General features: G+C 38.7%; 1 protein-coding gene across 1 annotated transcript in view; it reads left to right on the forward strand.

Moving 5' to 3' along the window:
• The window catches only part of ush2a (Usher syndrome 2A (autosomal recessive, mild)), a 208,947-nt gene that overhangs the window by 70,731 nt on the left and 117,083 nt on the right, over window positions 1-21,133 (forward strand). Inside the window, exons 29-35 of the mRNA XM_053317023.1 lie at window positions 11,559-11,689; window positions 15,354-15,480; window positions 16,279-16,380; window positions 16,826-17,014; window positions 18,717-18,847; window positions 18,934-19,213; window positions 20,659-20,883. Coding sequence (XP_053172998.1) covers window positions 11,559-11,689; window positions 15,354-15,480; window positions 16,279-16,380; window positions 16,826-17,014; window positions 18,717-18,847; window positions 18,934-19,213; window positions 20,659-20,883 — 1,185 coding nt within the window. The remainder of the gene's footprint in view (window positions 1-11,558; window positions 11,690-15,353; window positions 15,481-16,278; window positions 16,381-16,825; window positions 17,015-18,716; window positions 18,848-18,933; window positions 19,214-20,658; window positions 20,884-21,133) is intronic.

Below are 21,133 nucleotides of genomic sequence, written 5' to 3' on the forward strand. Positions count from 1 at the left end.
CACCCAGTCTGACGCTCATAATTAATGACTGCTGATACTAATCAGTGAGATTTGAGCAGGAAAAGCTCTTCAATGCCACTTGAGATTACTTCACTGTCCTGCATAAACCGTGTGTTTGTTGTTTGAATTTAAAAGTTTAAAAGTTTCATGGGGGGGATAATATTTTTCCAAGGCAAAACTGTATGATAACAGTTTTGACATGAATTTATGTCTGTAAGTAAAAAGGTCTTCTAAAACTGGTGACAAATTTCTTACTTTATGTAGATAAAAATGTATATTTATATTGTATTCATCTGCAATCCTTATGCGACTGCAATAGATTGCTAACAAAGCTCACTGAGTTGGTCAATATATCCAAATATGTTTGCCACACCGAAACAGACGATTCATGTACTGTTCATTTTACATCTGGGGTATTAGGAGCCCAAACAGTATGTCGGTGTTCACGTACCAAAGACAGTATTTGAAGAAGGCCTTATACTTGGGTTTGCTTTAATGAAGAATTGGCAACAGTTTTAAAGTATACACTCACAATCTCTCACACACACACACACACACACACACACACACACACACACATACACACACACATATTGAAACAGAGCAGACAGTATGAAGCAATCATTTTAGTTAATAATGATCCCAGCTCAGATATTTAGTTACATTGATATCACATCCACAACTTCCTCTTTATCCTCTGCAGGTGTACTTCCATAATATGTCAGTGATCACTTTGCACAGTATTTTTATTCCAACAGAGCAGTTGAGTTTTCTTTTTCATTCTTTTTTATTGATCCTGAATCAGCAAATGATCATTTTTTGATCTCATTCTTGCTCCTTTCTCTCAAAGTAAAACAGATCTCTCTGAGTACAGCCAGGATAGATGATGATTTTTGTTATTGAGGGGTGGCTCTCATCTCTTCTACTCTCCTTCTTCATAAAGGGTAATGGATCAGACAATCACTTTCAGACCGGATCTATTCTGGACCATCAATGTGTCGGCAGTCCTCAAAACCATCGCCCTTTTACAACCATCAATACTAATAGCATCATCTACAGACAATTATTCCCATCGAAGCGCACGGAACAGCGAACAAATCAAAGCCAAATTGGATTATGAATGTAATGCAGTGTAATGCCCCCTCGAGAGTCAATTGATCACAGAGGAGAGACTCGTCAATCGTTGATGTCTTGTGGAGACCTAGTAATTCTGGCAATAACAATTGTAACAATTTAATATTTGTGTAATCTTTTTTGGTATAGTTTTGTATCTTCAGACAGAATTTTAAAACATTAAAACATTAGGTTCTTTTGAATTATGTTCTTTTTTTAAACTTATGAGGTTTTTATTTCATTGGTAGCATTGATGCTTCAGACCATCCTGATGGGCTTTCTGTAGGAAACAGCAGATCATCATTTTTCCTTGTCAACATTATGCACCATTCTTGGAATATTAATACTTTTTTGTTTTCCATAAATTGTTCATTCACGTTCTTACTCCAGGCTTTCTCATTTCTAAACATGTGAATTAAGGGCACATCTTTGAGAAGGGTCAATACTTAATATGTTAAATCTTAGTTAAGATCAAAGTTGTTTACCATGTAAAATCACATATTTGCCCTTTCACCTTTAATTTAATGGCCACTTTACTAAAATTATTAAAACCAAGTAGGTTGTTTTCCTTATGCGATTATTGTTATAGGAGGGCATTTTTCCATAAATGATAAGTCTGTTCACTTGTGATTAACGATGCTTCTTAATGCTGAATGAATTTAGGGTACTTAAGGTCAATATTTACCACACTGAGTCTTACTTTAGATAAAACAAGTTTATAACCATATGCAATCAGTACAGTAATATGAATACCCTTTAAGTGCTTGTTTCCATAAATGCATGTTAGTCCATTCATCTTATCTATGATGTCCCTGCTACTTAAAAGTCCTACAATGTGACTTCCTACTCTCCTTGTTCATCTTTGAATTAAGGAATATGTGCATCCCAGTAAAAACTGGAAAAAATAATGTTCTTAAATGGATATTGGTTCAAAACTGATTATCTAGTCCTCTCTCCTCATTTGTAATTATTCAGTATTTGAGCCTGAAATGAGCTGATTGAAATGAGGATGATGGCCTGCTCATATTTCCACTAATCCAGATGTATTTCTTCAACCCACAGTAAATGAAGAGAGATGAAACATCACAAACAGTTTATAAAAAAAGAAGGGGAAAAAAATGAATGCAGAAACAAATAGACTTGGATAATTTCCAGACATGTCTAATACAGTACATCGCTGCAGACCTACTGCAGCAAGTGAGCAGGAAAGAGGGAAATGTTAAATGATACAAATTATTTTTCCTTAATTAATATGATTGATTGCCAGGCATTGACGTTGAGAGGAGAGGGGGAGAAATGTGTGAAGGGAAAGTTTGCACAGACATCATTAGTTTTTCCCCATTTAAAGATTAATCAGAAGAGGCTGGGCTCTTTAATTCTGTCATTTGTATATTTAATGGGCTGCTGCAGAATCTATGGGTGTAATTAGCTAGCTGCCGCGCTCTCATTAATACGGCAGGCTCTGATTAATGCCAGCAGAGAGCTAACATGACTGGAGTTATTCGGGTTATGTTGTGTAGATGATTACACACAACCTCCTCTGTTTACTGAGACAGAGAGAGGAGAAACAATACAATAACATGAAATAATACTACCTAATATATAATACTCTATTTAAAACTTTAAATGGCTGAATATTGCTGCTTGTTCATTTTAAATATTGTAGAATATATCAAAAATCAATTTGTTTGCATAGGCACAGGCAGAGAAACATTCAGAGTGAACAATAAACTCAATGTAGAACAGTCCATAATAGTTTTTAATTAACAAAAGCCTCAATTTAAACCATATAATTATCTCACTTAACAATTCTAGAGTTGATGGTGTGGGTATAATTGGTTTTATGTACTTGTAGGTCATAAAATGTATTCTTTACACTACATTAAGTAATATATCACTGATGAAACACTGTCCCGATTTTGACAGAACAGCCCTGTGAAACAACACAGGTTAAGTTTAATGACAAAGGTCTCTAAATACATTTTTTCCATACCGCTCAGTGGAGAGGCTGGGCTGATTTGATACTGTGCATTTATGCTGTAGATTACACACAGCCTATTCCTGTTAGCCATCCTATATCATTTTACGAAGGGTAAATGGCGAGGAGTGATTTGTGCCTTTCATTCACCCATTTACACATGATAACACATGAAGGTGTGTATGTGTAGGAAGGATTTCCCTGTTAACCACCATATGTTAAATGTTAATGTGATACACTCCTGAACAAAATCTTTAAAAAAAATTACAAGTATTCGCATTTCACGGTGGTGGATCGTAACCAGGTTGTAAGTTAAAATGCAAAAAGAAGAAACAGGAGCAAGAGACAATAACATAAAGTGGGCAATTTATTTAAAACTGCATTTAAACTCAAACAGGCTGTTCATTAGCTGATCAAAAGTTAAAGATCGTACAGAAATGACAGCAGCCACACATTTCTCCATTCTCTATTTCTCTGTTTAGTATCTTTAGGTTAGGCTAACCTACTGTTGCTAACTTTGGCGCTAACTCCCTCCACCTTTCCAGCACAAAGAAGAAACAACAGACATAACTTTTTTTGTCTCGAAAAGCTGCAGCATTTATTAACTGTCACACTGTAGTCCACTGTACATTCACTACCAGATTGACAACTTACTGCCAACCTTTTCCTCTGCTTCACTCACTCACTATATACACGGATGACACACTACCCTATCTTTAACAGAGCAACACTAACAAGAGTTTCCCAGGCAACGACACACAGGCTGACACATTTCTCAAAACAGTGGTGCACAGAGATGCTCAAATGCTACTGATTTCCAAATTAATGAATATTTGTCTTTACATTGGACCAGGATTGGCTTCCAAGCTAGATTTGATGTCACAAATCATGATCTTAGGCCCACCCCTAAAAATCTAAAAACGGGCTCAGAGAAACTTTCAGGTCACCACATTTCTTTTGTCACTTTAAAAATAATACCACCCCTGTCCAAGAAAATTACAAAGATGGAAGGGCCTTCCAACACAGAGTGACACAGAACTTGGGGGAGTTGAGCACAGCAATTTGGGGTTCAATGTCTTGAACATGTGGACAGGAGGAGTTGGGGATTAATAGACGACCTGATCTATCACCTGAGCCACAGCTGAGAATTAAGAATTTACAACATGTAAAATGTTTATTTTGCACAACACATTCTAGGCTAGAGGGATGGTAATGTTATTTGGTCAGTAGATTTGTTGGTTGATCAATGTGCTCAGCTCCTTGCCCTCAGCAGGATCTTCATATCTAATGGCCAAATTGCTGTGGAATTGTATTCTCTTTGCTTTTTGTGACTCAGTCAACTTTTGTCCATCTCTACTGTCAAGTCAAATTTGTCAACATTTTTCATAACAAATGAGCGAGCAGTCAAACAGAGAACCTTTGACCATTATTCTATGGCTATTATCCAGCCCAAAATTTCCACTACATGAAATATGAAAATACAATGAGCAGATTGCCCTGAGCACATGTATGCTCCCCAGAGGATAAGGATTTAGATAAAACATGATGATTCACTACTCTTAGGCCAAAATGTCAACCATACCCCAACAATATCCATAATCAATTTGACAGCTTGTTGAGCACATTTATCATCCACTGGGAATAAACACTTTATATTAATGGCCCCATGGCATTCTTTTAGTGCACTGTGTAAGACAAGTTTTGCTCTTCCCTCTGCCTAATAAGAAAAGTCAAATTCTGATCATGTCTCATTTTTGCATCACTTCTTTCTAACTCCACACCCTTATACTTCAAGTTCATTATACAGTGTACTATATTACATATTTTTTCCTATGATTTGTCAATTTATTAATTGTTTGATATTAAGCACACACATAAAAAGAATGGATAAGTGTTTGTGTGCACGTGTTTGAGCATGTGTGAGGTTTTGGTTTGTGTTCTCAGTCGACCAAATGCATGCTGGTATATGCTGTGTGTGTGTGTGTGTGTGTGTGTGTGTGTGTGTGTGTGTGACTGCACCGTCCAAGTGTTTGTGTGTGTGCGTGTGTGTGTGCTTGCATGCACTCTGTATGTGTAACAGAGACACCTGTCATGATGTGTGCTCAGGTCTGTTTGTTGATGGCTCCAAAGTGGTTGTCAGTGTGAAGTAGCACAAGTCCTGTGGGGAAATCTGAACAAAGTAATGCTGAGCACGAGCAGTGTCACTTAGATGCCGTACATTTGGGCCAAACACCTTACCCAAGCATGTGTTGACAGTCTGTCCCTCCCTATCACACAGACTCAAACAAAGATACTTTATATTATATGCAAACAACAACAGTCGTTTATTTCCTTACATATAGACAGGTGGCAAATTAAAGGGAAAACCTGAATAAATTAGTAAAGAAACATAACAAATGCAGATGCGTCCATACAGGTGCATTTGTTATGCAATCATGCTCTGTGGCATGCTCTGTGGCATGCATAAACATGTTGAGCAGGCCCAGGATTCTGATTTTGTATCAAGATGGCAGGAGGAAAAGATCTAAGTGACTATGAGAGGGCTCATTGTTGGGGCACAGATGGCAGAAGCTTCAGTCGCAAATTTGACTCAACTGGCTGGTGTTTCAAGAGGAACAGTGACTAAAGTGACATCTGCATTCAGATCTGTGAGAAATACACCACTCAATCTTTAATCAATCAATCTTTATTTGTATAGCACCAAATCACAACAAAGTCATCTCAAGGCACTTTATACACAGAGCATGTTCTAAACCGTACTCTTCAGGTTTTAATTTTAAAGAGACCCAACATTCCCACATGAGCAAGCACTTGGCAACAATGGCAAGAAAAAACTCCCCTTTAACAGGAAGAAACCTCAGGCAGAACCAGACTCAAAGTGGGTGGCCATCTGCCTCGACCGGTTGGGGTTGAGAGGAGAGAAAGGAAGGATAGAGGAGAGAAGCACAATGAAAATCAACAATGAAGCGTCTACAGGCCCAGATTACCTGTGAGACGAGAAAGCACAGACAACTCCGGGGAAGAAGTTTAGGTTATTGAATGCATTAATAGTACATGAATGCTATGGATATAGATAGATGGAGATAGATGGGGAGAGAGAGAGAGAGAGAGAGAGAGAGAGATAGAGAGAGAGAGAGAGAGAGAGAGAGAGAGAGAGAGAGACTCAGTGCATCATGGGAGTGGGAGTCCCCTGGCAGTCTAAGCCTATAGCAGCATAAACTAAGAGCTGGACCAGGACAGGCCTGGGTGGCCCTAACTATAAGCTTTATCAAAAAGGAAAGCTTAGCTGAAGGCTTTGCCTCCTATTCTACTTTTAGAGATACTAGAAACACAAGTAGGCCAGTATACTGGGAGCACAGTGTTCTAGTAGGTACAAATGGTACTATAAGCTCTTTAAGATATGATGGAGCCTGATCATTAAGAGCTTTGAAAGGGAGGAGAAGGATTTTAAATTCTATTCTAAATTTTACGGGAAGCCAATGCAGTGAAGCCAAAATGGGAGTAATATGATCTCTCTTTCTAGTTTTTGTCAGAACACGAGCAGCTGCATTCTGGACCAGCTGGAGACTTGTTGGCACAGCCTAGTGATAACTTACAATAATCCAGTCTAGAAGTAACAAATGCATGGACTCCTTTTTCAGTATCATTTTGAGACAGGTTGTGTCTGATTTTTGCAATATTACACAGATGAAAGAAGGCTGTCCTTGAGATTTGTTTTATGTGGGAATTAAAGGACAGATCCGGGTTAGGGTTAGGATCAAATATAACTCCTAGGTTCCTTACAGTGGTGCTGCAGGCCAAAGTAATGCCAACCAGAGTAGTTATGTCATTTGATTTGATTTATAAGGTGTTAAGGGCCAAGCACAATAACTTCAGTTTTTTCTGAGTTTAATAACAGGAAGTTGCAGGTCATCTTGGCCTTTATGTCCTTAAGGCATGTTTGTAGTTTAGTTAACTGGTTGATTTCATTTGGCTTTATTGATAGATATAATTCAGTGAATACTTTTGGAAGATTTTGGACTGACATGTTAGACTGCACTCTCCAGATGAAGAAATATCTTTTGGAAGAATGGTGTTCATTCCACCAGTAGAGTTCAGAGACTGTCATTGAAGCTGGTCTGGCAACACGTGGTGGCCCAAAACATCATTAAGCCACTTCTCATTGGTTTTCCATTTAAATTATCATCTGTCTGTGTATCTCTTCAATAACTTATAATAACCACATAATGAATGTACAAAATGCTCAATTCTTTGTAAGACAAAGATCAGTACAGGGCATGCTGTATACATGTAAACACAATTATAGACATATTGACCTACCTGCCATTGCAAACAAGATCAGATGAACAATTATAGTTGTTTGTTAAAGCATTACTACTATTTGGGAATTATATAACCGAACCTTAAAGTTGACTAACGTGTATACTTGCATAGTTTATTCAGAGTGCTTTCCTCATAAACACAGCATGACTTAGGGAAAATCACAATGGAGCTTCTGGAGCACTGGGTTTACCTGAAACAGTGGAGAGAAGCTCAGTGCATTGCAGCAAAGTTCAGGATATTGTAAAAGCTTTTTTTATATGAAGATATACCAAGTTATAATGCATCACCATTTCGCATTTAATGTCTGATCACTGCACATAACTGTTTTGAATTGTGTAAAATGCATATGAAGATTTGTGCTGAAGCATAAATAGCACTGATGTCCAGGTCCCATGGCCCTGTCTTCTGTGTACTGTACATGACTGGTTGTGAGTGTGTATGTGACAATGTACCTCATAGGTCTTCATTCACTATAAAGCATGGTGTAATGGTAGCTTAAGTCTGTTTCACAATGGATAGCTGTTTACACCAGAGTTATAACAAATGTAGGATACATTAGGGGTCAGCAGAGTTGGGAGTGAAAGAAAAAATATTCAGAGGAGGCAATAGGTGGAGAAAAGGAGAATAAAAAGGTCAAGAAAAAGAAGAGGAAGGTTAAAAGCCGAGGGAGAAAAGAAAAGAAGGCACAAGAGATCAGGAGAGTGACAGAGAGAGAAGGTTAAAGGGGGATAATGTAATGTCAGGTATCTGTCATGACTTCACTCATCTCTCTGATGACAAGGTCATGAATGTAAATGACACATGCCTGCACTATGTACAGAATGCAGGTCTGATGTAAAGAGCATCTATGTCTGGTTTTAACTGTATGCTACTTTGCACTTGTTGACCTGTTTATAGATCATTAACTGGATCAAAAGTTTAGATTTTCTTTACTATTGATAATCATTACAGTATATGTGTGCATTGTTCTAGAGCCTAGATACACAGGCTTTCATTCATTTTCTCATTCCTACTAGGAACATCTTGCACTCTTATTCAGTTGTATCCTAGAGTGACATGGAAATGGCAAACCTGGACATCTTTAAAAGCCATATCTTGATGTATGTTACACAAGAGTAAAAAATAATTAGTAAAAGACACTGTTATGTATAACATTACATACACTGAAACTGACATCCATAGTATTTGCTAGGATTACTCCTTACAGAGGATCTAAGGAGATGGTGGGTTGTCTAATTTCTGACATTCATGTATTCACCTCTCAGCTGTGTAACATCTGCTAGAGGTCCAGTTACAGTGCTTATGTGACACTGCTTATGTGACCTAGAAGTTGGCCAGACCCACACACGATCTGAAAATGTTTGTTACTGTATGTGTATATGGGCACACGTGTTCTAAGGATGTATGTTTTATAAATTGTAAAGCGCTCTGAGATTCATTTGTGACTTTTGGCTCCATAAATACAATTGATCAGTAGCTACTACTAGAACACACTGTGTAACAATTGACCCAGTAAAAATAGATCTGAGGTAAGAACGTGGAAAACATATTTTTTATTAAAAATAATGTGAAATTGGAAGCTTGAAGTGGGTACTCTGTATTCATCTTGAGCTGGCCATGTAACTGTTTGACTTCTTACCATGTTAAGTAAATTCACTCTCTAATTATTTTTGCTAACACTGGCTTCTGATGAACCCTGAACTGCCTCCATTCAACTCCTCAGATCTTCCCACACTTCTCTTTCCTTCAGAGACAGATAGAGTTGAAGAAACGCACACATATTCGCAGACACACATAAAACCGCATGCTCTGTGTCACTTTGTGGATCTAGTAGTGGATTAAGATCCAGTCTCTGATCCACAGTAACATGACAGCACCGCACGATGGTGGAATTCTCAGTTTTTTGTGTGTGTGTGTGTGTGTGTGTGTGTGTGTGTGTGTGTGTGTGTGTGTGTGTGTGTGTGTGTGTGTGTGTGTGTGTGTGTGTGTGTGTGTGTGTGTGTGTGTGTGTGTGTTAGATGTTCTGGTCTCAGAACCCACAAGTTTCCCACATTGCGGAGGCTTGCTTTGATTCACAGTATGCATTAAAGAGGGACTACACAATAAATCTGTAGACATAATCACATATATCCTTGTTGATATATGTTGTCAACACAAGTGATTTTTTCAACAATATAGATAAAGTTTGTGAAAACTAAACTGGCTTTTTCAAAATTAGCTTTTTTGTTTGATTTGAAAGTTCAGTTCAGCTGAATTCTTTGGCCCGTCCCAACATTATGTACAATATACTGTAATACAGAAGGTTCTGAGGTCTACTCTTTATATTAGCTGCCCCAACAGGTGCCTCTCAACACATAGCTGCTGTTGGCATCCGAAAGCCACCTAATAACAGTGTCATTAAAAACATAGGTGACATATGGATTTATTTGTCTTCTGTGTCAGTAAAGTCAACATATTGGCCCACTGATAAATGTATTCAGGGTGTAACGGGATATTTAAGTTTCACGAACAATAACATTAAGTGCAGTAAACAGGGTTACAGTCTCCTGTGAAGACATGAAGAGTCTGTCAATAGCTCCTTTTGGCTTGTGAACTCTGACTACTGGCTCTATGTACGTCCCTATTCATTCTACTCTGAGCAATGGTCAGTCCATATCACCTGGGCCCCTTCATCAGTCATCACATACTACTTAGCTATGAGACTACATCTCCTACAGTGGTACCTCCTATCCTCCTATGTTTAACTTCAGATATTCAAACATTTAAATGTTTTTTTGGGGATTTATTTAACAAGTCTGTCTGATGTTAACCACAAACCTTCATATAGAGCAATATTGTGCAGTAAACTAAAAATGTAGGTGTGTAATGGGCTAAAAGCTGTAGTGTCTCACCCTAATCCGTTACCTTTAGTATTCTGATTTAAAGTGAAACTTGCATGAGCTTAAATAATATTAGGATTCAGTTACATTTCCATTTCATCAACAGTTCCATTTATTGTATTTCCATTCAAATCTGTATCTTAAGGAGACCCCACTCTGTCTTTTAATTACTGTATCATCCCTATGATTTAAAATGGAATATTCTGGTTTTAAGAGATAAAAGCAAGTGATTACACACAAGGGCTGTTAAAACTGTGGAAGCAAGTCTGTCTACTCAAGCTTTCCCTCTGAGGTTCATGTTTTCCCTGAAGTAACTTACTGGTAAGATTATCCTCGACGGTTGGCTTATAGTGGAAATGAAGTCAGCTTAGAGCCTTTGTGAAGTTGGGAAACAGTGAACTTGATGGAGATGTAAGAAGAAATACATCCCTTCTTTCTCTCTTTTTTTAACATGTTAACAGGCATATATTGTGCAGTATGCTTGACTTAAAAGCTCTCTAATAGACTGAAGACAGCAGTAGGCCTAGGGTTATATTATCCCTTTAGTGTTGAGGGGTTCCCCATGCAACTTTGAAAAAAGCCTGGTGGAAAAAGAAAGAAGCATACAAACATTGTATTTGATTATCTTATCTTAATTTGCCACTTTTATGACATATCATATTTTTACGACAAGGCCTGGATCATTCGTCTCTTTAAGTTGGATGGTAAATTCTGGGTGCTTTCCCATATCTAAATATATTTTACTGACCTCTGATAGCAATTGGTTGTATTTATTTTAACATGGACCCCAGGAAAAGTAGCTGTTGCCTTGGTAACAGCTAATGGGGATCCAAATAAACAAAAAACAATAGCAGCTCACAAAACTCAGCCCGAATGGGTCCATCAGAGTTCATAATGCTGTTTTAAGCCTTAAAAGATGCATACTCTGGCGCGCAGGTGGTCGAGTGGTTAGAGTGCATGCCATATACGCAGCCGACCCCGGTTCGAATCCCGATCGGAGGTCCTTTGCTGTATGTCGCACCCCCCTCTCTCTCCCATGTTTCCTGTCGGTCTACTGATACTGATACAATAAAACCTTAAAAAAAAAAAAAGATGCATACTTGGGTGCTTAATTTTAATTATTTTGTATATTGATCCTTTTGTTTACAAAGATATATATATTGTGTGTGAAAGTGTTGTTCGAGGTTTTGTCCATTCCTGGTAATAAATTACATTTTTTCCCCTCCCTCTTTCTCTCTCTTTTTCTCCGTCTCCAAACACACCAGCTGTTGAGTTGAGTTTCAAGACTCGATCCCCCGATGGTCTGCTACTCTGTGCCCTCTCTCCAGGAAATCAGGAAGAGTTCCTGGCTATTCAGATGAAAAATGGACGTCCTTACTTCTTGTTTGACCCACAGGTATGTAATATTTTTATTCTTTTGAAGAACGTGAGCACAAGGGGTCAGGAAGATGTCAACATCAGCCAAATTTAGCATTTTTCTTTAAAAGTAAGAGGGAAATTGATGATAATTTCCTTCATTCAGTTGAATGGGGACAACGATAACACCATGATAACAGAGTTGTAAAATCTGGTCTATGAGTATAATAAGCTTCTGTGCAGTGTTTAAACCCAAGCTCCAACTGAACTTGCTGGATCATATTTCATTGTCTCACCAGTACCATAAACAATGTGCCATCACCAGTGCAGCCCCGGCCTTGCACTGTTTTAATGCATGGATGGTTTTGGTCTGAATGCAGTCTAAAGCAACTTGTAGAACTTGTGTTAGAAGCATCTCCATCTAGGTTGGACCCCTTTAAACAAACATGTGGAGTTGCAGCAAGTTTACTTTAATTGACACAATAGCAGAATATATACCAACATTTTATGTAGTTTGGAGTGGACTGCTGTCTTATAGGACATTTCATCCACTTTGGTTTCCCATTTCACAAATCTTTTTCATCCACACTCATGTGTTTTTGTTTCTTAGATTATTATTTCATTCTAATCACTTTACTTACATGCTCACCTTCACCTGTCTTTTTTTTGTCTGATTCAGCTGTCTCTCTGTCTTTCTCTATTTTTTCTTCTCTTTCCTCTTTCACTTGCTCTCATCTAATAAATGGGATCTGTAGCCCCTCATTGGTTTCTGTCATGGAGACAGTTATAAGGGAAAAAACTTTGAAAGTGTGTCAACGTTTGAATTGGACTGCAATTAACTCATTCCCTGCAGTCACCACGCGTGAATACCAATTGCAAGCTAATTAAGCTTTGCACCCTTGCACACACACACAGCCCTGCGTCCCTTATCCATCCATACAGACATGTACAGGGGTTAAAGAGTCAACGGCTCCGATGATGAAAGTGATGATGGGAGATGATTACACATACTTCCATGAGGCCACCAACTAATTACTCACTCAAACAAAAACACACATACACACTTCCTCTTTCTCTACTCATCAGTTTCAGTATCTAATACTTATCAAAATGTCACTATGGGAATTAGCTGTGTATGTAACTGAACAGATCCATGTTAATGTGTCTGTCTGTGGTTATGTGCTCTGCCGTATGTGTATGTCTTCTCCAACTGGGTTGATTCCTTTGTTTAGGCTAGTTTGGGGTAATTAACAGTGGGAGTGGTGTCATGGCTTATTAGTGTTCCCCTAGATACATATAGCTGGGCCCATTACTTCCCCCTATTAGCCTGTTGAGCTAGCCTAATGGGATTACCAGTGCAGGGGGGGTAATTTAGCATGACACAGGAAAGTGATATGCTCATAAATATGTGCATGTGTGAGCTGCCACACATACACACACACACACACATACATTGAAGATCAGGAGCACTCAAAAAACAATCCTTTTCACAAGACAAGATCAACCAAAGCTTCGGAGTTTGCTTACTGACATAAACTATTTCAGTTTAAGACATACTTCATCCAGTGTCTGTCTCCTGTCTATAGCTATAAGAGATTGCCTTCAGACAAATAAAAGCACACACGCATACTCTTAAATACATGCAATTTTTGTTCAAACACATATGCTCACATTGTGCAGGGGGCTGCCAAGTATACCTGGGAAAGTCATGGGGGCAGCACTTTGGATAAGAGCTATTTATTTGGTGTGTGTGTAGGTGTGTGTGTATGAGCTTCCAGTATCACACACTGTATATTAAAGAGATTGAACATTGGAGTCTCACATGTCCAGCGCTGTACAACTCCAGTGAAAGCTATAATGATGACACCACCATCAGAAGTGGACTTAAGTGATGTGTGTGTTTCATCCAACTATTTACTCTTTCTACACATCGTGGGTGACAGGGCTTCAATTTATACTTTGTGTTTCCTAGTAAACTGAAAGTGACTCCCCTGTGATAATTCAATTGTGTGTGTGTGTGTGTGTGTGTGTGTGTGTGTGTGTGTGTGTGTGTGTGTGTGTGTGTGTGTGTGTGTGTGTGTGTGTGTGTGTGTGTGTGTGTGTGTGTGTGTGTGTGTGTGTTAGAGAGAGAGAGAGAGATAAAGAGAGAGAGACCATGGCTAAGACAGAAGAAGGTGATACTCATGTAGTTTCTGTCCATATTTTTCCTGGAATTGTATTTCATAATTGTAAAACATTTTGTGTAAACTTAAACTTCCTATTTTCATTTATTCATTTTTAAGGTTAATCCATTTATCATTTGATGGGAAGGTTTTTCTGAGCACATACAGATTCAGTCAATTCACACAAGTATAAAGCTGTAAACCTGGCCCAGCTGGTGGAAACACAGATGCTCAACATGCACTCTTACTCACCAGTTAAGTTGATAAATTTTACTTAGAGCTAATAAGAGTGTTCCTGTGAACACAGTAGTAAACAAACATTGCATCTGTGGACTAAAGACAGGAAAAAAGAAAACACAGACAATGTGATGTGCAGCCTTTGAATTGCTCATGGAGGAAGAACAGAGCATTCCTGTCTGAATCAAGAGGTGACAAAGTTCAGCTTGAGCTTTGTCAAACTGGTCAGCATGGTTGTTTTGAGCGGAAGTGAACCCAAAACAAAAGGGTCAGCTTCCTCTTGTTGTTTCAGTCTGTTGGGACCCTGGCTCCAGCACACAGACTCTAGCTTGTGCTTACGTTGCCTTAAGAATTTTCAGGTGACACTCAGGTTGATGCAGGTTGCATCAATGCATGAAATCAGCTTTACAGCATTTACATAAGCTTGGGTAGTTCATATTTCGGGCCTCAAACCTTAACTAGTCTTCTGCCAGTCAAACAAATCTCCTTGAGTAGTTATATTTTAAATGCCTTGCTAAAGCACTCTTTAGTAGTAGTTTTTCAGAGAGTTCAGTGTTTCCCAGGCAAGGAATTGAAATGGGTTTGTTTGTGTATATGTGTAAAAGAAAGAGGAGGAGAGACTCCTCATGTGTTGTCTTGTTAAGTAGAGCTGTCCAGCAGTGGTAGTAAAGATGTCAGAGGCTGATATACTCTGGCATTCATTCATTTATTGATCTCATCATTAAATCTTCATCACTGTGTGTGTGTGTGTGTGTGTGTGTGTGTGTGTGTGTGTGTGTGTGTGTGTGTGTGTAGATACATATTGTCAGTGCATTTTTGTGAGTGTGAGCTTATCTGTTACTCATGTTTTACTACATTACTCTTTGTAACTTGCTAAAAGCTGATCACAACAATGATGTCATACTTAATAGGGAGCAGAAAGCCTTGTAACAACACTTTGATGATTGTAAGTGCGTGTTCATGTCCTTTTGGATGCTGGTGTGCGTATTATGTGTGTCATCGATCCTTAATGTCTAATCTTGTTCACACAAGAGAGGGATAAAGAAGAGATCATTTAAAATCACACAATGTAAGCATCTTTGATTACACTGTGATTTGAAAAGTGGTCTCTTTAGAGCCAGAGGACGTCTTAGACTTAGGTTAGCAATTATTACTATTACTATAGACACATAGTCGTCAGACCTCAGATCAGAGTTAGGAAATTAGTATAAGTCAATTGCGTGTCCTCCCAACACTATTAATGTATATGTGTTTAAATTCTTGCCTTTATTGTGGGTTTATGTGTGCATGTGTTTGTTTGTGTAGGGCTCAGCGGTGGCTGTGAGTGTACAGGGTGATGGAGGACGCCGCTACAATGATGGACAATGGCACAGCATCATAGCAACAAGGCAAGGGGCCGTGGGAACAATCGTTGTAAACAATCAATACAGAGGTAACTCTTCTCATATTCATACTGACCACGGTGTGTTATCTCCCCTTTGTGTAGGTGCATAGATGTTAATGCAAGTGTATTTATGTTCATCTGCAAGTATGTAGACATGTGCTTGGGGGTGCATAGTGTGTGAGACAGACAAGTGCGTGTGTCTGTTTCTCTGTATATAAATCCCCCAGCTGTTGAGGTATTAGCCAGGTTAATCCTAGTCACTCTGTGTCTGATGAGAAAAATACTGCTTCACAAAAACAGAAACACGCTTAATTTTCTTATTCATTCTCTTTCCTTCTGGATAAGTCCGGGGAGAAACTGCATGAACCCTCCTCTCACTTACCATAGCTACAGAATAGCATCATCAGAAACTATGTGAAACTACTGTGTCTACACAAGGTGCGTTCAGGCACAGTATTGAGTGTAGGTCACCTGTATTTTGGCAGCACTCAGAGCCCAACACACAAAATGCAAATATATAGAAGTGTAAAATAATGCTTTGAGTCACATTTACCTGCATATACTATGAATGAAATGTGAGCTGTTATGCAATCTGTGTATTGAAGAGAGCGAGATGGACGACTGAAAAATGCAACTGAAACTGTTTCTGTGTAGACACACTGTTAGTCTCAGTCATTCTGCTATATCTCTCTCTTTCTCGCCAATCATTTTAATTAATTTTCCCAAAAGGCTCTGATTTTATCTTTTCTCTTTTATTCCCTCCTCTTTCCACACTATTGCTTTGTCCCACACATTTACATGTAACATCCCTATCCCGCTTCCACTCCACTCCACCACCATCACCAGGTAGTGCATCAGCTTCCAGTGGCAGCACCATTATTGGTGAGAACACAGGGGTCTTCATTGGGGGGCTGCCTAAAGACTTCACTCTGCTAAGAGAGGATTCAGGTGAGTCCATCCCTAACCACTCTGTCTTTTTAAATATCATTATTATTATTGTTCATAATAATGTTGATTATCCATATTTTCTCAATCTCTTCAATCTTTTCCATGAGGCAGGTAGTGTTATGGCCCAGGATTACAAAGAGGTTTATTATCTTATCTCCTCAAGTATAATTCAGTAGCTACTGTCACACAGAAGAATTCCAACATCAGTACTATTAGATCAACCTCCTACCTTTAAACTTCCTATCTTTATGAAATTATTTAATTTGTCTTTTTGTCTCATGTTCAGATATTGATGCTTGGAAATCCTGGTCATCCTTATGAATAGCTGTGCAATTGCCATTGACAACTTTTGAACATGAATGCAGTATTTTAGGGCAGTTTGGAAACATTAGCTGATAACTTTTTGAGTGACAGTTGTGGTTTTTACTCTTCTCTGTCTCACCAGGTGATGCCCAGCTGATGCGTCAGGGCTTCTCTGGTTGCCTCAGAGACGTGAGTTTTAAGATGACTGACAGCCCCTCAGAGGAATGGAAATATCTGGACTGGGCAAAGGCTACTAAGAAGATGGCAGTATATGAAAGATGGGAGGGATGCCCGATTCAAACTGTGGATGGAGCCCATTTTCTGGGTCATGGTAGGGCCTTGTTGATTGTTGTTGATAGTAGTGGTTATGATTGTTTATTGATTTATTTTCTGAGTAACTGCAGACTAGCCAACCTTTACGCATTTTGTGTAACTTCACACATTTTGATATCAAAGTATGCTGGTAGAAGTTTTTACTTTTATCATTAATGCCTCATAAAATATAGACAGAGCCAATTAGACATTCAAGGTGCAGTGTGGGGAATTTAGCGGCATCTAGTAGAATGGCGTTGGCAGAAATTTAATGTAATCATAAGTATGTTTAAGTGTATGATCACCTGAAAAGTGAATTGTTGTATTTTCATTATCTGAGTATCTACGTATGGATCAGGTCCTCTTCCATGGAGTCAGCTATGTTGCACTGCTATGTGTCAGTAGTGCAGTAGCCCAGAATGGATAAATCAAACTCTGGTTTTAGAGAGGACTTTTTACGTATCTTGGATGTTTTCCAGCCACTGTAGGTTCTCCGTCACAAAAGGGGAAGGGGTTGCAGAAACTTTACCACTAAATACCACTAAAGCACAATGCAATTATTAATTTGGTGAACTGTATAAACTGGTAACTCTGTGCTGTATATCTTAACAAGATGTGTATTAAGTGCAGCTGCTGATGTGGGTGATAATGAGGTTGTTGTTTGTTGATAAATATGATAAGTTAATCTGTCTCTGTGTGAAAGAGCAGGGTCATAAGTGTACACTTCATTCACTGTTCACTGCTGCGTAAATGAGTCTGCTCATCCAATCCAACATTTTAAACTTAAATGGGATCTATTATGCACTTTCTTATTTTCAATCATATATATAGTGGTGGATGTTTACATGAAGGGTGGCTGAAGTGTCAAATAATAAGGTAAACCAAAAACAACCAGGTTCAGACTGCTCTGAAGACTCGGTCTTCAGCAGTTTTTTCTACTTTTAGCCAGAGCTGATGTCAGCAGTTTTTTCTACTTTCAGCCAGAGCTGATGTCAGCTTTATAGGTCACTGCTCAGCTCCACTAACATTATGACAGTTTCCATTGTTTTGGGGGTTTTTATGCTAAGCCCTGACTCAAGTGGAGCTGGCACGCTGTGATTGTTTTTGCGTTACTCACCACCACAAAATAAAATAACTTAATGTGTTTCAGGTGAGCTAGTTGACCTCAGCTCTTCATCAGACATCATCCTTATTTTACCATATTTCCAAGTTTTTAGTGCAGCTAACTTTTTAGCTCTGCTAGTTTAATGAGGAACATGTCCCATTAAAAACAACTCACATTATGTAGTCATTAAAAGCTTTTAACAAAGCAGTAAAGCAGAAAATGTTGAGTTTGCATCAGCAGTAACTTGAAATGACTCGGCAGACATCCAGAAAGCTGGCCAATCAGAACAGAGAGGGCTTATTAAAGAGAGAGTAGCTAACACTGGCTGTTAAAAGACAGAAGCTGAACTGAGGGGTTGCATAAAGGGCCGATATAAGATACATTTTCGAACTGTGAATCGTATGAAGCTACTCTAGCGCTGTGCCAGAATAACAACATAGAATGGGAAATGAGCATAATAGATCCCCATTAAATACGTCACTTACCCATATGTATAACTTGAGAGAAATGTTTTCAGATTCTCTTGATAAGTTGCCAAGAATTTGCCCTATGTCTTTAGCCCTTAGCCAGATAATACAATGATATGTTGTAGGTAATTATTTCCTCTTTTTTACAGGTTACTTGGAATTGAGCAAAGACGTGTTCAGTGGGGGAGAGGACTTTGACATTTCTATGGATTTTAGAACAGACCAGCTCAATGCGCTCTTGCTATTTACATACAATACACAAACTGAAGACTACATGCTGGTAAGGGGCAGATACATATTTAAAATGATTATTTAAATGCATTAATTACCCAACTAAATTTTCTTTTGGGGCGGGGTATATTTTAGGTGGAGCTGGAAGGCGGTCTCCTGTCCTTCATTTTTGCCTGTGAAGGTCATGTGACTGAACTCAGCATGTGGGTGGGGCTTAGCTACTGCGATGGGCACTGGAAACAGCTCTCACTGGCAAAACGTGGCTACGTTATCTCTGCCGACATCGGTGATTGGGCAGAAGAGACAAGGCGAGTGGGAGGAGCAGGGAGGCTGAGAGTGGATACACCATTATACGTGGGGGGCGTGCCCACTGAGCTCATCCATCCAGCTCTTGACAGCCAAAGTCACAAACATGGTGAGATGTGTACGCATAATGGTGCACCTTAATACATACACTACTGGTCAAAAGTTTTAGAAAAAATGTTCCATTTTTTTTTATTGAAATTCAAGCAGTTCAAGTCCAATGAATAGCTTGAAATGGTATAAAGGTAAGTGGTGAACTGCCAGAGATTAAAAAAAGGTAAGGTGACCCATAACTGAAAATTACAATATATATACAATATATAATACAAAAACACTTAAAAATGTAGCTCTTTCCTACAGAGAAATTGTGAAGAAAGTCAAAGTGTCAGTGAGTACAGTTTCCTTCACCATCAAAAAGCATTCAGAAACTGGGGGAAACTCTGAAAGGAAGAGGTCTGGCAGACCCAAAGCCACTACAGAGTCAGAAGACAAGTTTCTGAGAGTTAACAGCTTGCGTGATAGGCAGCTCACATGACAACAGCTTCAAGCACAGGTTAATATTGGTCGTAGTAGGCAAGTCTCAGTTTCAACTTTGAAGAGAAGACTTGGAGTTCCAGGTTGGACAGGTCGAGTTGCAGCAAGAAAGCCATTGCTAAGACGTCAGAATAAGAACAAGAGGCTTGCCTGGGCCATGAAACACCACCAATGGACTACTGAAGACTGGAAGAGGGTGTTGTGACTGATGAATCATCCTACAGCAAGATAATGACCCAAAACATAAGTCCAAGCTATGCCAGAACTACCTTAGGAAAAAAGACCAAGATGGAACTTGAGGGGTGTTCTAAAACTTTTGACCGGTAGTGTACATTATACAGATAACATTATACCAACCATAGAGTATGAACATGCAAAAGAGACAACTAGAAAACTTCTATTTGTAATTTTGTACTGTAGAATTCTGTGGGTATGAGGCCCATAGTATCAGCATGTTCACACAATCAAAATAGTAGCTGTGTGTGTTTTATTTGACTGTGATTAGTGCAGAATGTTGTCTTCAGTTTCTAGGTTTTACCTGGTTTTCCCAACCTCATATACCTCATATATATTTACCTGGTCAACTGTGACATGTAATTACTTGTAATTACAATTATTTTGATTTACTTCTTTAGAGTTATACAAGTGAGAGCATAGGTACTTACAGGTCATGTTTGCAATCGTATGCTGATGTGATGAGATGGAGATAGAATAAGGTAGGTTGGTAGGTTGACCAACTGCACTGATTCTGTGATTTATTTATTTATTTATTTATTGTGTTTGCGTTTACACAGAGATGCAACTTAGTTTCAACTCTATTCCTAAACCCAATTAGTCAGTTAGTGACGGAGTTTGGTGCATGAGGATAAAAGGTGTTAATATAAAAGTGGAGGATGATGGGGCTTATTTAAAAAGTGAAACCATGTAAAATAGAGATAAGCATTTCATAAACGTTTTAAAAAGATATAGTCTCACGTTCTCCTTTTTCTTCCCTCTTCTTTCTTCTTCTCTCCTCTTTCACAGGTCTAGGAGGTTGCGTAAGGGGTCTTACCATACGAAGTGATGAAACAACCCCTCCTGTCCGTCAAAGTATTAATCTCTTTATTGCCACCCGCCATTCTGTTAGAGTATACTTGGACGGCTGTCCCACCAGTGAAAGCCGGTACAACTGCAGAGGAAACGATTCAGTGTTGGTCTACACTGGGAAAAAGACCCAAGCCACAGATTATAGTCTACAGCCTTTCACTGGTAAAGATTCACAGTAAACATATACATAACTACACTAATATGAGTCAGTTGATGCTCAGTAAGTAATTATGATAAGGAGTTTAGCATTGTTTGCATTTGTGACATTATTGTGTATATACATGTTTTTCAATATACTGTTATTATGCACAGACAGGAAATTCAGTGTTTTATAAATATTTATGTTATATTTTGGGACCCCATGCTTCAGTGGTTCACTGTCAAATACAAAACTGTCTTTTACCAAAATCAA

The sequence above is a fragment of the Scomber japonicus genome, chromosome 1 (assembly GCF_027409825.1).
Source record: "Scomber japonicus isolate fScoJap1 chromosome 1, fScoJap1.pri, whole genome shotgun sequence".
NCBI lineage: Eukaryota > Metazoa > Chordata > Actinopteri > Scombriformes > Scombridae > Scomber > Scomber japonicus.